This window comes from Bos indicus, chromosome 16 (genome assembly GCF_029378745.1).
Source record: "Bos indicus isolate NIAB-ARS_2022 breed Sahiwal x Tharparkar chromosome 16, NIAB-ARS_B.indTharparkar_mat_pri_1.0, whole genome shotgun sequence".
Taxonomy (NCBI): domain Eukaryota; kingdom Metazoa; phylum Chordata; class Mammalia; order Artiodactyla; family Bovidae; genus Bos; species Bos indicus.
In genome coordinates this window covers 81,411,157-81,428,879 of record NC_091775.1, presented here as the reverse complement: position 1 = coordinate 81,428,879, position 17,723 = coordinate 81,411,157, and the positions used below count along the sequence as shown (strand labels likewise).

Below are 17,723 nucleotides of genomic sequence, written 5' to 3'. Positions count from 1 at the left end.
ATCAGCCGCACGGCACAGAAGAAGCTGAGAGCAGGGCCCGGGGGCGGAGGAGGCCCCCACAAGCGCAAGGCCCTCCTCTCGCACCCGGGGCAGCCCCTGCAAGTGGGCAGCCAGGCTGTAGGGCACAGAGAGGGCTGGAGTCACCGCGGGCACATCCCAGCCCCACGGGAAGAGCAGCCTTGATCCGGACCCGGAGATGTTCGGAACCGACTTTAACCAAAGTGACCACAGAGCCGAGACTTGGCTCCACCGCAGGGGAGACCAACTCCGCCCTCAGCTCCGCGGGCGTCCATTCCCAGGTGTCGCTTCCCACGCGCCTACACGCAGCATCTGGCGCAGAAGAGCAGTGACGAGCCTCGTGAAGAGTCGGGAAGCGTCACGGGCGGGAGTGCGATGGACGCAGCGAACCGACAGCTGACTCGGTGTTGAAGCTGGCAGGAGGGTCGTTGAGTACTTTTTCTAAGGACTTTGAAGAATCCGGTAGACAGGCTGGATCATGTGTTTGTATAGACCGAGAATTCAAGCGGAGATCTGGAAGTTCTACAGAGAGAAAGGTTATCGATTCCCACTGAAGCGAGGGTCCTTCAGAAACAAACTGCCAGTCACTCTTAGAGAACAGATCTCTGGCACTGGGAGGTTGTAACCGCTTCCCTGGATGTGCGCCCCACTTTCACAGGTCTTCCCTCTGCGTAGACACTGTGAGGCACGGCGGCACCAGACCTCGGCCCTGCCCCTTGGGAGACTGCCTGCAAGGCGGACGCTCCAGTAGAGCCCGAGACGCGATGAGGAGACACGGGAGAGGGTGGCGCGGAGGGCCACGGGAGCCTGGATGAAGCTGGTGTTTGGCGTGGGCCTTGGCTGCACCCCGCGGACTGGGAGAAACCCGTGCAGGCAGGTCGGGTCTGCGCACCCCCTGTCAGGTGCCCACGGTGGTGCCAGGACTCCTGAACCCTCGCAGAGAGGTCACGCACGTGGTGAGGAGCCTCCTCCTGCACGTCTGTGCTTCCGTAGAGTGAGAGCGGGGGCTCACAGGCAAGGGGACGAGCGCCCCATCCACCCGTGTCCCGCGAAGCCACGTCACGTTCCCGGGTGTGCGTGGAGAATGAAGCCGCCCTGCTCTCTGTCTCCTCTCTTCTGATTTCCTGTCTCATTTCATCTTTCCCCTCCTTGTGTGGTGAGCTGATTCTCCAGTCTTCATCAAACTTCCCCACAGCTGACGCCACCCCGTAGATGTGACTCCCTGGTGTTCACCATGTTGACATCGAATTTAACCCTGGGCAAAGTTTATGGGACTTGAATTCAGAGAGTCCGGCCACCACGTTTGTGTTCTTAGTCATACAGTACACGCGTGTTCATGGATGCAGGGTTTGAGTCAATTGTCTCAGCAGCGAGGAACTAATGGAGGTGTTGGAAAGGCTGTCAGGCTTCTTCTGATGCTGTTTGGTGTATCCCGGGAAGAGGGAGCTCGGTAGACAGTGGGGTGGGTAGAGGCCTTCACGGGGGTTCGAGTGTGAGCACGTCCAGCTTTGACCCGGAGCAAAAGCGAGAGAGACGGAAAGGAAGAAAAGGAGACAGGCCGGTGGTCTGGGGACTGGGGGCTGGGCTGGGCGGCGAGCACAGAGGAGGAGTTGGAGTTGTAGTAAGGTGTTGGTAGGAAGACAGGAAGAAACAGTCGTTCTTCTGGTGGAAACAGGAGGTGGGAAGTTTACGCTGTGGCGGGGGAGGGGGAGGGGTTTGAGGAGATGGGTGACTGGGAGGTGAACACCCTGCAGAGGGAGCTGCCAAGCTGGCGTGCGCTGCCCCAGCGTGCTGGGGGCTGCCCTCGAGTCGCCTCTGCTGTCTGGTCTGGTTCCCGTGTGACTCAGTCCCTCCCGAGCTTCTTGAGACGCATTCACTGCTTCTCTCAGGCTGAGTGAGAAAGGTGATGTGTGGCCGCTCTTGGAGCAGCTGCCGCGGAGGGGAAGCTTGGCTCCACGTTAATGCTGTGAACTGGTGTAAACGCACAAGAGAACACCGCTCGTGCATGCCAGTGTCGTCAGTGACGGTCGTGTGGACGTGTAGATGGAAAGCAGAATGCGAAACGCCAGGCTGGGTGACTGACAAGCTGGAGTCAAGATTGCAGGGAGGAATATCAACAACCTCAGAAATATCAACAGCCTGCAGATGATCCCACTCTAATGGCAGAAGGCAAAGAGGAACTAAAGAGGCTCTTGATGAGGCTGAAAGAGGAGAGTGAAAAAACTGGCTTAAAACTCAACATTCGAAACACTGAGAATGGCATCCAGTCCCATCACTTCGTGGCAGATAGATGGGGAAAGTGGAGACGATTGGCAGGCCCTCCCTGTGAACACAGGGCTTCCAAAGACCTCAGGGTGGGGCCAGGCTTACAGGTGAGCGTCAGCTATGGGTCGTCAGCGCTCCCAGAAGTCTCACCAGCACAGACGGAATAAAGCTACTTGGAGCCAGGAACTAGGCAGAGAGCTTGTGGACCTGCCCCTCCAGACAGACGAGTGAGTGTCTCTGAGAGTTAAGAGAAGAGATCCTTGAGAGAAAGACCGATAATGCTGTTGTATAAAATGGAAATATATTGATAGCAGAAATGGAAATCTTAAAGGAGGCAACTGGGGCCACTGCCCAAAGAGTAGAGTTTAAAATACATACGTGTGTGTGTAGTGATGGAAAATAAGAGAAAATCAGAATCGTAACCTTAGAATCTATCATCTGATAACAGTCTAGAGAGAGAGCTGGGAAGTGGAAGAAACCGTCAAAGGAATAACTGGAGAAAGTTTCGCAGAGCTGAGGGCATGAGTGTCTAGGTGTCAGGGGCCCAGCGGGGCACCAGCTCACGCATACACAGGGCCTCACCAGCCCCATCGTCCTCGATGCCTCAGAACACCAGGGGAGGTGCTGAGTGTTTCCAGAGAGGAAACGGACCGCAGCCTTAAGGACTGGGAGTCAGAACGCCAGCAGCACATGCTGGGCTGTGGAGCAGGGCCCTCATGGTTGGAGAGGACATTATCTTCAGCTAGGAATTCAACGTCCAGCCAAAATCTCACACGTGAAAGAGAAAAATATTTTGTAATGTGTTAGATCTTATAAAGCTTGCTTTCCGAGGACGCTTTTCCAGGAACCTGCTGCAAGAGGCACACCACTGGAACACGAGAGGAATCCAACACAGACGGGCCGCAGCTCCCCCTGAGAGCCAGGCGCGCGAGGCTGGGGCGTCGGGCTGCAGGCCGCGGGGGCCGGCAGGGGGCCGTGCGGGCTGCGCTGTAGGGGGCACAAGGAGCCGTTACCTGCAGTCACCGCAGATGGGGGCGCTTGTCCTCTCTCCTTGGATAGTTTTACATGATATTCGAGCCTTGCCTATCATATGATACTTGTCTAATTTCTCCACTGGAGATGCCTGCCCCTTCAGTCATGAACACAGAATTTCCCTTTTTTCAGCACCTACAGAGGACTTTGTCCAGGAAGCCTTGCCCTACAGCTGGGCTTGTGCTGCCTCACGACCGGAGGAGGGCCTGTGACTCGGGAGAGGACGTCTTTGGAGCCAAGAGGAGCGTGTGTCCCCCCTTCCCCATCACAGCCTTGGGCTTTCCATCAACAGTGGGCAAGGGCAGGTTTCTTGGCATTGGTGGACTGCAGAGTCCTCATTGCCCGTAAGAGTTTTCTCTGCTGCGAAGCCTCAAGGACCACCAGTTAATCTCGGTGGAGGGTTCAGTGGAAGGACAGACTTCTTGTGCCTTTGACCTGAGAGAACACCCTGGGAATTGTGTGTATGTACTTGCCAGAGAGCTCATCTTGACCCAGGAGAGCCGACGGGATGTTACAACCGTATTGATCTTTCCCCCTCAGTGTCTCTTCTCTTCCAAATGTGGGGGGATTACCTTAGCCCAGGACAGGCTTGAGATTTAATATACGTCACCACTCGGGGGGAGAGGCGGATGGTCGTTTCATGATGGCCGTGATTCCTGGTGATGAAGCCGAGCTTGCTCTGCGGTGTGGTCCAAGCCCCTGCTCTCTGCTTTCTCACTGTGCTTGGATCAATCCCTGCAGAACAACAAGCCAAACGTCTAAACCACCCACTTTCCTCTTCCCAGCAAATAAATCACAGGGAGACCGGCCTAAGTCTGGGCCAAGCCCTTAGATGCCTTGTGTGTCTGATTTTTGTTCCATGAGATGAAACTCAAAATAAATCAAAAGGGAACAGTGTTCCAGCAACCAGCAGATTCATGGAAAACATCTTCAGCCTCTTCAGCACACATGCAAAGCTGATGAACGAGGGTTTAGAGGTTCCCACCGACACAGGTTCATGCACTGCACTCTCACTAAAGGTCCGTATTCAGTCTGAGCCTCCAGAACTGAAAGTGGGACTTCAGGTTTCACAGGAACCTGGAGAACTCGTTAGGGTCCAGAAGGAAGAAATAGAAGTGGGGAAAGGCGTGGCGAACAGGACGTTTGAAGAAAGGTTGTAGAAGATGAAATTTGAGCTTTGAAAATAATGTGTGAACACAGAGACGCCTCTGGTAGCAAGCTCAGATGGCACAAGAGGAGTCTGATGTGAATGGGGCAGGAGGCATTTCAGATATTAAAAGTAAACCTCTGACAGTGAAACTTGTCAAACGCAGAAATCAATAGCCAAGGCACTGCAGGAGAGTGGCTGAGGCTGGGCCCGGCTCTGTGGGAGTGTGGGCCAGGTGCCGATGGAAAGACGCTTAGGCAGACGTTGACAGCCGTCTGGTGCTCCGAGCTGCGGGCAGGAAAAGGGGACCTCTCAGCACGTGGCCCTGCACTTGGCCACCGCACCCAGAGCGGGCGCCACACCCAGAGCAGCAGGGCTTGCTGTGGAGAAGTGGGACCTGGTCTCACAATGGGGTGAAGCCCGTAAAGAGAGGCGTGAGAAGTGATGGGTCTAAGCCACTCTGAAAAGATCAGTCCCTTTACCCTTGTTACCAGGTGTAGAGAATTTTAGAAAAGGGAGACGAAATGCCTAAAAGAACACATCTGAAAATAAAGACATGGTGATTTTACGATTGGAGGGGACATGGGTATGTAGAGTTAGGTCAATAAAAGAATTGCCTTGTCTTTATAATACACTGTTCTGCTAAGCAGATAGAACATCCTCCTTGGCCAGATAAAGTTCGGTTCAGTTCAGTCGCTCAGTCGTGTCCGACTCTTTGCGACCCCATGGACTGCAGCACGCCAGTCTTCCCTGTCCATCACCAACTCCGGGAGCTTGCTGAGACTCGTGTCCATCGAGTCAGTGATGCCATCCAACCATCTCATCCTCTCCCGTTCCCTTCTCCTCCGGCCTTCTATCTTTCCCAGCCTCAGGGTCTTTTCCAGTGTGTAAGTTCTTCACATCAGGTGGCCAAAAGATTGGAGTTTCAGCTTCAGCATCAGTCCTTCCAGTGAATAATCAGGACTGATTTCCTTTAGGATGGACTGGTTGGATCTCCTTGCTGTCCAAGGGACTCTCAAGAGTCTTCTCCAACACCACAGTTCAAAAGCATCAATTCTTCGGCACTCAGCTTTCTTCACAGTCCAACTATCACATCCATACATGACCACTGGAAAAACCATAACTTTGACTAGACGGACCTTTGTTGGCAAAGTAATGTCTCTGCTTTTTAATATACTGTCTAGGTTGGTCATAGCTTTTCTTCCAAGGAGCAAGCATCTTTTAATTTCATGGCTATAGTCACCATCTGCAGTGATTTTGGAGCCCCCCAAAATAAAGTCTGTCACTGTTTCCACTGTTTCCCCATCTATTTGCCATGGAGTGATGAGACCAGATGCCATGATCTTAGTTTCCTAAATATTGAGTTTCAAGCCAACTTTTTCACTCTCTTTCACTTTCTTCAAGAGGCTCTTCTTCACTTTCTGCCGTAAGTGTGGTGTCATCTGCATAACTGAGGTTATTGATATTTCCCCTGGCAATCTTGATTCCAGCTTGTGCTTCATCCAGCCTGGGATTTTGTACTGGGATTTGCAGAATGATGTGCTGTGCATATAAGTTAAATAAGCAGGGTGACAATGTACAGACTTGACCTACTCCTTTCCCGATTTGGAACCAGTCTGTTGTTCCATGTCCAGTTCTAACTGTTGCTTCTTGACCTGTATACAGATTTCTCAGGAGGCAGGTCAGGTGGTCTGGTATTCCCATCTCTTGAAGAATTTTCCACAGTTTATTGTGATCCACACAGTCAAAGGCTTTGGCATAGTCGATAAAGCAGATGTAGATGTTTTTCTGGAATTCAGTCTTGCTTTTTCAGTGATCCAACAGGTGTGGCCAATTTGATCTCTGGTTCCTCTGCCTCTTCTAAAACCAGCTTGAACATCTGGAACTTCACAGTTCACGTACTGTTGAAGCCTGGCTTGGAGCATTTTGAGCATTACTTTACTAGCGTGTGAGATGAGTGCAGTTGTGTGGTAGTTTAAGCATTCTTTGGCATTGCTTTTCTTTGGGATTGGAATGAAAACTGACATTTTCCAGTCCTGTGGCCACTGCTGAGTTTTCCAAGTTTGCTGGCATATTGAGTGCAGCACTTTCACAGCATCATCTTCCAGGATTGGAAATAGCTCAACTGGAATTCCATCACCTCCACTAACTTTGTCCGTAGTGATGCTTCCTAAGGCCCACTTAACTTCTCATTCTAGGATGTCTGGCTCTAGGTGAGTGATCACACCATCGTGGTTATCTGGGTCATAAAGATCTTTTTTGTACAGTTCTCCTGTGTATTCTTGCCACCTCTTTTTCATATCTTCTGCTTCTGTTAGGTCCATACCATTTCTGTTCTTTATTGTGCCCATCTGCATGAAATGCTCCCTTGGTATCCCTGATTTTCTTGAAGAGATCTCTAGACTTTCCTATTCTATTGTTTTCCTCTGTTTCTTTGCATTGATCACTAAGGAAGGCTTTATTTCTCCTTGCTCCTCTTTGCAACTCTGCATTCACATGGGCATATCTTTCCTTTTCTCCTTTGCCTTTCATGTCTTTTCTTCTCTCAGCTATTTGTAAGGCCTCCTCAGACAATTATTTTGCCTCTTTGCATTTCTTTTTCTTGGGGATGGTCTTGATCACTGCCTCCTGTACAGTGTCACGAGCCTCCATCCATAGTTCTTCAGACACTCTGTCTATCAAATCTAATCCCTTGAGTCTATCTGTCACTTCCACTGTATAATCGTAAGGGATTGATTTAGGTCATACCTGAATGATCTAGTGGTTTTCTCTACTTTCTTCCATTTAAGTCTGAATCTGGCAATAAGGAGTTCATGATCTGAGCCACAGTCAGCTCCTGGTCTTGTTTCTGCTGACTGTATAGAGCTTCTCCATCTTTGGCTGCAAAGAATATAATCAATCTGATTTTGGTATTGACCATCTGGTGATGCCCATGTGTAGAGTCTTCTCTTGTGTTGTTGGAAGAGGATGTTTGCTATGAGCAGTGCGTTCTCTTGGCAAAACTTTGTTAGTCTTTGACCTGTTTCATTTTGTACTCCAAGGCCAAACTTGCCTGTTACTCCTCCAGGTATCTCTTGACTTCCTACTTTTGCATTCCAGTCCCCTATAATGAAAAGGACATCTCTTTTGGGTGTTAGTTCTAGAAGGTCTTGTAGGTCTTCATAGAACCGTTCAACTTCAGCTTCTTCAGCATAACTGGTTGGGGCATAGACTTGGATTACTGTCATATTGGTTGATGTTGATTGTTTTGCCTTGGAAACAAACAAATAAAGCCAGTCCCTTCCTTTTGTGGAAGGACATCACCAGGTTGTTTAATATAAGCAAGTTTAACTCATGCTTTGCGCTGCTGGCAAATCTAGGATTAACCCCAGACTCTGCTCGTGGCCTGTCTGTATGCTGGAGTGCAGCCGTCCTCTCCTTAAGGGAGCTTTAGTTCTCGCCCTGGCTTCTGTCTTGACTGCTCACCTTTCTCTCCTGCCCTCAGCTGGGATGAGAGCAGCTCCATCAGCAGTGGGCTCAGTGATGCCTCCGACAACCTCAGCTCCGAAGAGTTCAACGCCAGCTCCTCACTCAACTCCCTGCCCACCACGCCCACGGCGTCTCGCAGGAACTCAACAATAGTGGTAGGTGCCGGTGCAGATGTGGGGCCACCTTCTCCAGGCCTACCACGGGAAGACCCGGGCGCGCCTGTGTGCGGGGTGGCGTGTGCCCTGCACGCGGCGGGGTGGCATGTACACTGCGTGTACCAATCTGGGGAATTGGTCCCCACGTGCACGGGATCGAGTCCTCGAGCTGGCGGGAAGGAACCGGTAGCGTCCAGGCAGTTGCCTGGGGCGTGATCTGCTCTCCTGGGGACAGGTCTGTTTGGTGCCCACGCCCATTCGGAGGGTGCCTGTGAGCGCTGTGCTCTCCAGAGGCCTGGGGTGCAGGCGGAAGCCTGGGTCCCCGAGTCCCCCTGGAGAGGAGGGCCCCCCTCAGCACCCGTTCGCCCTCTGTCCCTGCCCTCCCTGTCCCGCTGAGCATCCACCCTGCCCTCTCTCGCCTCCAGCTGCGCACAGACTCGGAGAAGCGCTCGCTGGCGGAGAGCGGGCTGAGCTGGTTCAGTGAGTCGGAGGAGAAGGCCCCCCGCAAGCTGGAGTATGACAGCGGCAGCCTGAAGATGGAGCCCGCGGCGTCCAAGTGGCGGCGGGAGCGTCCTGAGAGCTGCGATGACGCGTCCAAGGCCGGGGAGCTGAAGAAGCCGGCCGGCCTGGGCCCCCCAGGGCCCCTAAAGAAGGGCAAGACCCCGCCCGTGGCCGTCACCTCGCCCATCACCCACACGGCCCAGAGCGCCCTCAAGGTCGCAGGTGAGCCCGGGGACAGGGCCCAGGGCCGCGCCCTGCTTTCCTGGTGGCTCCTGTCCTCTGGGCTCTTAACCCCTGAGGTGGGGGGGCAGCCTGCATGCAGCTTCGGCACATCACCCGGCGGGTCTCCAGACCGTCCTGAGTCAGGGAAGACAGATGGGCGCACAGGGGCTCCACCTGCATAGAAGGCTGAACCCAGACATAGGGCAGGAGGAGCCTGGTCTGACCCGCCTCCCACGCTGCCCAGTGATTTCCTCTCCTGGGATCTCGGGTGACGTCCTCACACCTCCCGGGGGCCCGTGTGGCATCCTGGGAGATACTGGCAGCGTCAGAGTGCTGCTGCTCCCAGGGCGGGCCCTTGGTGACCTGTTATGAGACATGTGCCCTTCTTGATCATCTTGTGATTTCAACCAAACTGGGACCTCCTAGCCTGGGAGCGGAAAACACCAAAAAACAAGAGAAATTGAACAGCTGGACGTGAGGCCTGCCCAGAAGGGTCCTCGGCCCGTGGGTCCCCGATCGCCCCTAGTTAGGCCCTCCACCCCACTGTGCCCCTCCTCCCAGGGGGCAGACGCTGGCCCTCCCCTGCTCACAGCGCCCGCCCTCCACAGGCAAACCCGAGGGCAAGGCCGCCGACAAGGCCAAGTTGGCTGTGAAGAGCGCGGGCCTGCAACGCTCCTCCTCGGATGCCGGCCGCGACCGCCTGGGCGACGCCAAGAAGCCTCCCTCAGGCATCGCACGCCCGTCCACGTCAGGGTCCTTCGGCTACAAGAAGCCCCCTCCTGCCACGGGCACGGCTACCGTCGTGCAGACCGGGGGCTCGGCCACGCTTGGCAAGGCCCAGAAGTCCTCAGGCATCCCCGTGAAGCCGGCAAATGGGCGCAAGACGAGCCTGGACGTGCCCAACAGCACAGAGCCCGGGTTCCTGGCCCCGGGCGCCCGCTCCAACATCCAGTACCGCAGCCTGCCGCGGCCGGCTAAGTCCAGCTCCATGAGCGTGACCGGCGGGCGTGGCGGCCCCCGGCCCGTGAGCAGCAGCATCGACCCCAGCCTCCTCAGTGGCAAGCCAGCGGGCCTGGCGCCCTCCAGGCTGAAGGAGCCCTCCAAAGTGGCTGGCGGGCGGGCCGCCCCTGCCCCCGTCAACCAGACGGATCGCGAGAAGGAGAAGGCCAAGGCCAAGGCCGAGGCGCTGGGCCCCGACAGCCTGTCCCTGAAGAGCGTCGGCTCCCCTGAGAGCACGCCCCGGAGCCAGGCGGGCCATGCCCCGGCCCCCAAGCTGGCAGAGCTGCCCCCCACCCCACTCAGGTACATCCTGTGTGTGTGCCCACCCCGCCCACCGTGGCCTGTGCCGCCATGCCAGGTCAGGGTCCTCCTTGGTCTCAGGGGCGCTCAGAGCCCCAGAGCGCTGAAGAGGACGAGGATTTGGCCCAGGTCCCAGCTGCCCGTTGCCTCCCTAACCCTGGAGCCCACACGTTTGTCTTGTCTTCGCTTCCCCAGGGCTGCAGCCAAGAGCTTCATCAAGCCGCCGTCCCTCGCCAACCTCGACAAGGTCAACTCCAACAGCCTGGACCTGCCGGCGTCCAGCGACGCCCATGCGCCCAAGGCCGCGGACCTGCACACTCCGGGCCCGGCCGCCGGGGGCCCCCTCGCCTCCTGCTTCACCCCCAGCCCAGCCCCCATCCTCAACATCAACTCGGCTAGCTTCTCGCAGGGCCTGGAGCTCATGAGCAGCTTCGGCGTCCCCAAGGAGCCCCGCATGTACCCCAAGCTCTCGGGGCTGCACCGGAGCATGGAGTCCCTGCAGATGCCCATGAGCCTGCCAGGCGCCTTCCCCAGCAGCACCCCTGCCCCCGGCGGCCCCACTCCCCCCACCGCCCCCACCGCAGAGGACGCTGAGGAGCTGGCCTGGAGCGGAAGCCCCAGAGCCGGGCAGCTGGACAGGTAGGCAGCCAAGTCAGCTTCCCACTCTGTGAGCTTCAGCGTCTGTGTGGTTAAGACTGTCTGCCCCTCGAACTGTGGATGAACAGGTTTTCGTTTCTGTCTTTTGATCCCGATTCTCACCTCCCGTATGGGAAGCCAGGCCTTAGATGCTGGCGGACTTCTCCAGGACCTTCTGGAGGGTTTCACCTGTCAACTGAAGCTTCTCCTTCCTGGCCCTAAGTCACTCCTGTAATGTCAGATGCTGCTTTCCATGTCCCATTGTATCATCTTATGAGAACAGTTATCTGTATTTATTTACTTACGTTGGCCATGCTCTGCAGCGGGCAGGACCTTTGCCCCCTGGTCAGGAACTGAACCTGGGCTCCCCACACTGGGAGTGTAGAGAGACCCCCGGACTGCCAGGGATGTCCCCCTAATGTGATCTCTGAAAAGCAAGTCAGAGAGAGTTCCCTGCTGGTCCAGTGGTTACACTCCACGCTTTCACTGCCAAGAGCGTGGGTTCAATCCCTGGTCAAAAAACAAAGCTCATCGGGGAAAAACATGGAGCATCTCGGAACTATCTCTCAGACCGTGAGGGGTGCCAGGGCCATCCTGCCCTGTGCTTGTGGAACCAAGGGGCTCACAGCGATGCCCGGGGCCCTGTCTCGTGTCTGTCAAGCCTCTGGTCCTGAACTCTGAACCCACAAGCTTTCTTTCTTCCCCCACAGTAATCAGCGGGATCGGAACACTCTCCCCAAGAAGGGGCTCAGGTAACTTACCTCATGTGTATTTTCTTTCCTGCTCGTGGGGCTCCTGGCCTGAGTGAGCCACCGTGCTTGCGCCAGCCCCGGCCGTGCGTGCCACCCCCCGCCTCCTCTGGGGCCCACTCCCAGGCTCACCCTGCCCGAGCGCCACTGGGAGCCGGGCACTGCTCTGGTGACGAGGGAGAGTCTCCACGCGGGACCTCATGCTGGCCTGTGCTGGCCCAGGCCTTGGGTCGCTCTGCCCCCAGCAGCAGGCCCTGCAGCCCGTGCCTGGAGCCCCGGGCTGTGTCCCGAGCCTCAGGGAGGGCGCCCTGGCACCTGCTCTGTCGCCTCGGCCCTGCCTTGGGGAGCCGTGCAGGGACACCCGGACCCCCAGCCCCTCTCGCTGGGGGGCAGACGCTGCTCCCACTGCCCCTGAGGGCGGCCTGGCTGCTCCTGCCGCCGCCCGCCCCCAGCCCCGGTGGCTGACGCCCAGCCATGCCATCTCCTGCCGCCCTCAGGTACCAGCTGCCATCCCAGGAAGAGGCCAAGGAGCGGCGGCGCTCCCACGCCGCGGCAGGGCTGCCCGAGTCGGACGACCAGTCGGAGCTGCCGTCGCCACCCGCGCTGTCCATGTCCCTGAGCGCCAAGGGCCAGCTCACCAACATTGGTCAGCACCACGGGGACCGCCGTGCGCCCAGGGGGCAGGGCGGGGGGCCTCGGCTTCCGCCTCACGCTGAGTCCACCTGTGCGGACTGGGTCGCGGAGCCTGCATTCACCCATGCTGTGTGAGCCTGAAGGCCAAGCGCGCCGCGACCTGGAGCTGAGAGGCGGCCCCGGGACACGGTGTAGCTGGTGCAGCATCAGCAGTCTGAGTGTTGGAAAGGCCGTGAACCGCGGCCAAGAGCAGAAACCGGTGCTTCAAGCCCGAAGGCAGCTGCCCCCCACGCCGTGTGCCACCCTCGGTGCCAGGCTGCTGGGGGGCTGGAGGGGCACCATCTGGGCGCAGGGGGTCTGCCCCCACCGGGGCTGGGCTTGCCCCGGGAGCAGGGCCGAGTGAGCCCGTGCTGGCCACACGCTTCTGGCCTTTGAGGGCAAGGGAAAGCTTGTAAGCACAGGGGGCGGCTGGTTGGAGACAGGTGGGGCGCAGGCAGGGCTCACGGCACTGGCTCCTGGAAGCTGACTGCCAGGGGCCCTCAGGGATGGCGCCCGGCCCGGCCTGCGGCTTCCTCCTCTGCCAGCCTCTGCAGGAAGGCAGCTGGCCCAGCCCGAGGTCCTGGGACGCACCTGCAGGCGACCCGGCCTCTGAGCAGACCAGGGTGGGATCGTCTTGCCGCAGGAGGGAAGCCGGCTGAGGAGAGGTCAACCAGTCCCCGCAGGGCTCTTGATGGGAGAGCGGGGACCACATAGGAGAGGGGCCGCCCACTGAGGGGCCGGCCAAGCTGTGGTCGTCAGTCACCTCACGGCTGAGGGGCCCCGAGGGAGCTGAGGTCTTCCGCCCGGGTCTTTGTGGAGCCCCCCGGGCGGGCAGGCCGAGAGGCTGGCTACACAGCCCTCTGAAGTGCTCGGGGCTCTGACCCCCAGGCCAGGCTGAGGCCAGGCGCCGCCGTGTCCCAGAGGTCCACCCAGAGCGGCGTGTCCACTGGGGGCTCCCCTTGCTGACTCTCCTCGTCGCTCAGATCTGGGTCTTGCTCTGAACTCTCAGGCCACCCTTTGTGTGTTAGGGAAGCACGGGGCCCCGTTTTCATCGGCACATCCGAGCGAGGTAAAGGCTTTGGAAGAGCTGCCAGGCCCCCAGCCTGACCCCCAGCCCTGTCTCCAGGGCAGGCGGGCTTTCACACAGGCCGCGCTCTGAACCCTTGGTTCAGACACAGGGCCCCCCCAGGCCTTGCTCCCCACACCCAGCCCAGCACACACGCCTTCCTCCTCTCCTGACCTCCTCCCCTCCACCTCTGCCCCCCGCGCCCTGGGACCGAGGCTGACGCCCCTGCCTCTTCTCCCGACCCCCCATCGCCTCTCCCCACGCCTGCCCCACTCTGTCCTTCCAGTGAGCCCCACCGCGGCCACCACGCCGAGAATCACCCGCTCCAACAGCATCCCCGCCCACGAGACGGCCTTCGAGCTGTACAGCGGCTCCCAAACGGGGAGCACCCTGTCCCTGGCCGAGAGACCCAAGGGGATGATCCGGTCAGGATCCTTCCGAGACCCTGCGGACGACGGTGAGACCTCACGCCCGCGCGGTTCACGCTCATCCCTGCTCCACCGGTCCTCTGGCCCGCCCGCCTCCACCGCCCCTCACAGTGTCTGACTCACAGAACATCCCCCCGGGCCATCTCCGCACTTCCTCCCAGGCCTTGAAGGGTCTCGGGGCCAGGGCCTCTGGGGGTGGGCAGGGCAGTGGCTGTCCCCCCCACCCCCACCCTGTCAGAGGACAGGACCACCCCACACGGAGCTGGCAGGGACGCGGGGTTGGTGCTCCAGCCCTTCAGAGAGCAGGCTTCTCCATCCTCTTTTCAGAGCATTCCGAAGACCAGCTTCAGGGCCGCGGTCCGGTGTGTGGTCAAATCTGGAGTTGGGCTTTCCAGCGGGGAGACCTGGGGACCTCAGGACGCTCGTCCCGGGGCTCCCGCAGCTGCCTTGATTCAGTTCTCTCAGTAGGGCTGCCGTGCTGATCGCGGGGTCACAATGAGTGTCTTGCACTTGGGGGTTTCTCATCCACAAGGCTCCCACTGAGGAAAGGAGGCGCAGGCAGGATTATGTTTCATTCTGAGCAGCTCTGCTGCAGCGACTCTGAGTCCCGCGGGGGCGTGTCCTCTCCTGCCCCCACCCTCGGAGGGGGAGCAGTTCTGAGCGTGCCTGGAGTCCTTGCTGGGCCAGGCCGCCGGGCCCTGTGCTGGCCGCCCCATTCTGAGCGTGCCTGGAGTCCTCGCTGGGCCAGGCCGCCGGGCCCTGTGTTGGCCGCCCCGCCTCCCTGAGCCCTCTGCTAACCCTTGGCACTGCCTCTCTTGCAGTTCACGGCTCTGTGCTCTCCTTGGCCTCCAGCGCCTCGTCCACATACTCCTCAGTAAGCACCCTGGACCCTGTGCCGCGGGGGGCCGGGTGGGAGCCCCTGAACGTCAGGGCACTGGGCGGGCCCTTCTGGCCTCAGCCAGTCCCTGAGCAGCTCTGCGACACAGAGGGTGCCCTGGTCTTGGGTTCTGTGCCAGGCAGGGCAGGTGGGCAACCCTAGCGTCCGGGACCCTCTGGGTGTGTGGAGACGGCAGCTCCTGGCGGGGCTGGGCCGTCCTGCGGTCGGTGGAGACGAGGTCAGTCTTCGGGCCAGCTCCCTCTGGGCCCCCGGGTGACGCGGCTCTGGCAGGAGACTAAACGCTGGCCTGGGGTCTGAGCCTGTGAGGGCCTGGCGCCCCGCTTCCTGCCGCTGCGCATCTGTGCACTCTCTCCTCCGTGTAACCACCTCCTCTCTCTCCCCCGCTTCTGGGCTCCTTCTCCAGGCTGAGGAGAGGATGCAGTCTGAGGTAGGGTCCCCACCTCTGCCTCTGCCTCCTAACACCCCGCACCGCCTCCTCCCACGCCTCCCACCCCTTCTGCCAACGTGAGTGTGCCTCTCTCTCCCTCCACAGCAAATCCGAAAGCTTCGCAGGGAACTGGAGTCGTCCCAGGAGAAAGTGGCCACCTTGACCTCTCAGCTCTCGGCCAATGTGAGTGCCCAGAGGTGGGCCCGGGTGGTGGCAGCTGTGTGAGCCCCAGTTGGACAAGTCCATCCGAAGAGAAGGTCTCCCCGGGTGTCCCCTGGGCTTCAGTTACACGGGCGCGGAGGACTGGGGGCTGGCTTCTCCTCCCCCAAGTCTGTGGGTTTGTAAACAGCCACTTCACCCCCACCCTAACTCACGGGCGTGGACGAGTGCCCGTGTGATGCCTGTGAACTCGCTGGAGAAAGGATTGTATCAGTGGCTGTGTGTGCAGGAGGAAGCAGCCTTGCTCAGACAGTGGTGGTTAGTCATGGGTCAGAATTAACGGAGGTTCCCGGGAGCCCTGTGCCCCGCCTGGGGCGTGCCCTGTCTGTTCACACCCTGTCCTGCACCGCCCCAGGCTGGGCGCTGGAGCTCCAGCTGGTGAGGCTTTAGGAGCCAGCCCCCACCCCTGGCCACAGTGGCCTCAACTCCTCAGGACGTGAGCTTTGCTGGGGACCCGCCTTCTCATCCCTTCCCTCAGCCTGCCAGAGTCCGCCGACTTAGACCGAGTCTCTGGTGGCCTCAGTTTTTCCACCCCGCACGATGGGGAGAAACAGAGCAGCCCCGAGCAAGGCCACGGCAGCGTCTCCCCAGCGGCCAAGCTGCAAACAGAGAACATAAGAGCCATTTTCCCCCAAAAGCTGTAAACAACAGCTGAGCCGGATCTACGGAGCCTTCCAAGCGTTTGCACAGAGTGGCCGTGTCTGCAGTTTCCGCTGGTTTTTTCTCTCGCCTTCCTCCCGGGGGAGCCCAGCTGTCCGACCTGGGTCTCCCATGGAACTGAGACCGCGCCGAGAGCTCAGGCGTCCCCAGCACATCCCTGCGGCTGCATCCTGCCCACACCCGGGTCCCTGTCTCCCCTCCCCAGGCTCCCAGTGGTCAGTGTTTCCTCACCAGCTTGTGTGCAGCCCCTGGCAGGCCTTTCCCCGCAGCTGGGACACAAAATAGTGAGAGAAACAAGACCCGTCTCTACTTGGACCGCGCCCCACGCCCGCCAAGGCCATCACACCCGCAGGCCCGGGGGGTCCCTGTCTGAGGGCCCCAGGGACAAAGAGCAGGAGCGCGTCTGACCCGTTGACCCTGCACCCTGTCACTGCCACACTCTCTGGGGGGGCCCGGATTGTGGACTTGGAGGGTGACTCTCAGAGCAGGACGTGCCCCTGGCTGAGAGAGATCCAACTCTCCTGGGGATCAGAGGCAGCCTGGCCTCGAGGGTCGGAGCCCTGCCCTCAGTGGGAGCTGCGACGCCAACACTCTGGAAGGTCCTCAGGTCCTGATTCCAGACCTTGGGCCCTGTTCCCAGGCCTCCCCAGCTGCCCACACGGGGCAGTCTGGACACCTTGCCCTCCCTCTCACCAGCCTTTCTCTAGGCCCCCAGCTGAGCCCTGGCCAAGGGCATCTGAGCCATCTAGTGGGCGGGGACAATGTGGAGGCGGGCAGCAGCACCCCCCAAGGAGAGGGAGCCCCAGACCAAAGAGGCTGGGGTGGGCCCAAGGAGCTGGGGTCTGAAGGCCTCTCGCGAGGGGACCCGTGTCCACAGATGGGTAGGAAGGTGGACACCAAGCAAGAGGGGCCCCGGGCCGGGAAGGCAGGAGTCCAGCACACGGGGGCCCTGCTCCCTGGATCCGAGAGGCCTCCAGGCTTGTTGAGGGCAGGGAGGCAGACGCCGGGCGACAGGAAGCGGGTCGCAGGTCTCAGAGCTCTGCGAGGGGCGTCCCCCGCTCCCTCCCCAGGTCACAGTTGGCTTAGACGCCCCCCAAGGCTGGCCTTCTCCTCCGTGAGCCTGCCCTCTCCTCCGTGAGCCTGCCCTCTCCTCCGTGAGCCTGCCCTCTCTGATCGCAGCCTCAGCTCCCACTTCCCCAGCCCCCTAGCTGGCAGAGCTGGAGCTCTGCCCTCCCCACCTGACCCCCTCCTCTCTGCCTTGTGGGCCCCTCACCCCTCCCTGCCTCGAAGTCCTCATGGGGACCCCTCGCTCCCGTGGAGCAGGCCTGACACCTAGCGGCCAGACACGGAATTGCCCCGAGGGCCTTGCGCTGCATCTGTCGGGGGAAAAGCAGGGAGAACCGAGAACAGAGGCTCTGGGGCGCGGGGCTGGGGAGAAGTCCAGGCCGTTCTGGGGCGTGGCGGGCTCTGGGCAAGGAATGACACCGAATAGAGCCAGGGCCCCAGAGGGGACAGCTTCCCGGGGGCGGGGGACAGCCGGGCCTCTAGATGCCTCCAGAGACCCACCCCACCATGGTGATGTCTGTGCCCCAGGCCATGTCTTCAGGCCAGAGTGGGAAGCAAGGTTTAAGGGCTGCCACGAGGCTGGTTGGCACTGGTCCTCCCTGAGACCCCCAGAGTCAGCCCAGCCGCCCCCCACGCCATGGCACCTGAGGCATCCCATGCCCATCTCTTTCAGGCCAACCTGGTGGCAGCCTTTGAGCAGAGCCTGGTGAGCATGACCTGCCGCCTGCGGCACCTGGCCGAGACCGCCGAGGAGAAGGTGAGGCCTCCCCTGCCCCGGCACACACCTGTCCTGCCC

General features: G+C 59.5%; 1 protein-coding gene across 8 annotated transcripts in view; it reads left to right on the top strand.

The window, feature by feature from the left end:
- NAV1 (neuron navigator 1) overlaps nucleotides 1–17,723 on the top strand; it is a 201,751-nt gene that overhangs the window by 163,551 nt on the left and 20,477 nt on the right. For 6 of the 8 annotated variants that reach the window (XM_070768815.1, XM_070768817.1, XM_070768818.1 and 3 more), the window contains 11 exons: nucleotides 7,947–8,085; nucleotides 8,511–8,808; nucleotides 9,417–10,110; nucleotides 10,303–10,746; nucleotides 11,454–11,495; nucleotides 11,990–12,138; nucleotides 13,517–13,687; nucleotides 14,480–14,532; nucleotides 14,960–14,983; nucleotides 15,089–15,166; nucleotides 17,601–17,684. In XM_070768815.1, the coding sequence (XP_070624916.1) occupies nucleotides 7,947–8,085; nucleotides 8,511–8,808; nucleotides 9,417–10,110; nucleotides 10,303–10,746; nucleotides 11,454–11,495; nucleotides 11,990–12,138; nucleotides 13,517–13,687; nucleotides 14,480–14,532; nucleotides 14,960–14,983; nucleotides 15,089–15,166; nucleotides 17,601–17,684 (2,176 nt within the window). The remainder of the gene's footprint in view (nucleotides 1–7,946; nucleotides 8,086–8,510; nucleotides 8,809–9,416; nucleotides 10,111–10,302; nucleotides 10,747–11,453; nucleotides 11,496–11,989; nucleotides 12,139–13,516; nucleotides 13,688–14,479; nucleotides 14,533–14,959; nucleotides 14,984–15,088; nucleotides 15,167–17,600; nucleotides 17,685–17,723) is intronic. The other 2 variants (XM_070768816.1, XM_070768822.1) reach the window with 1 other exon arrangement.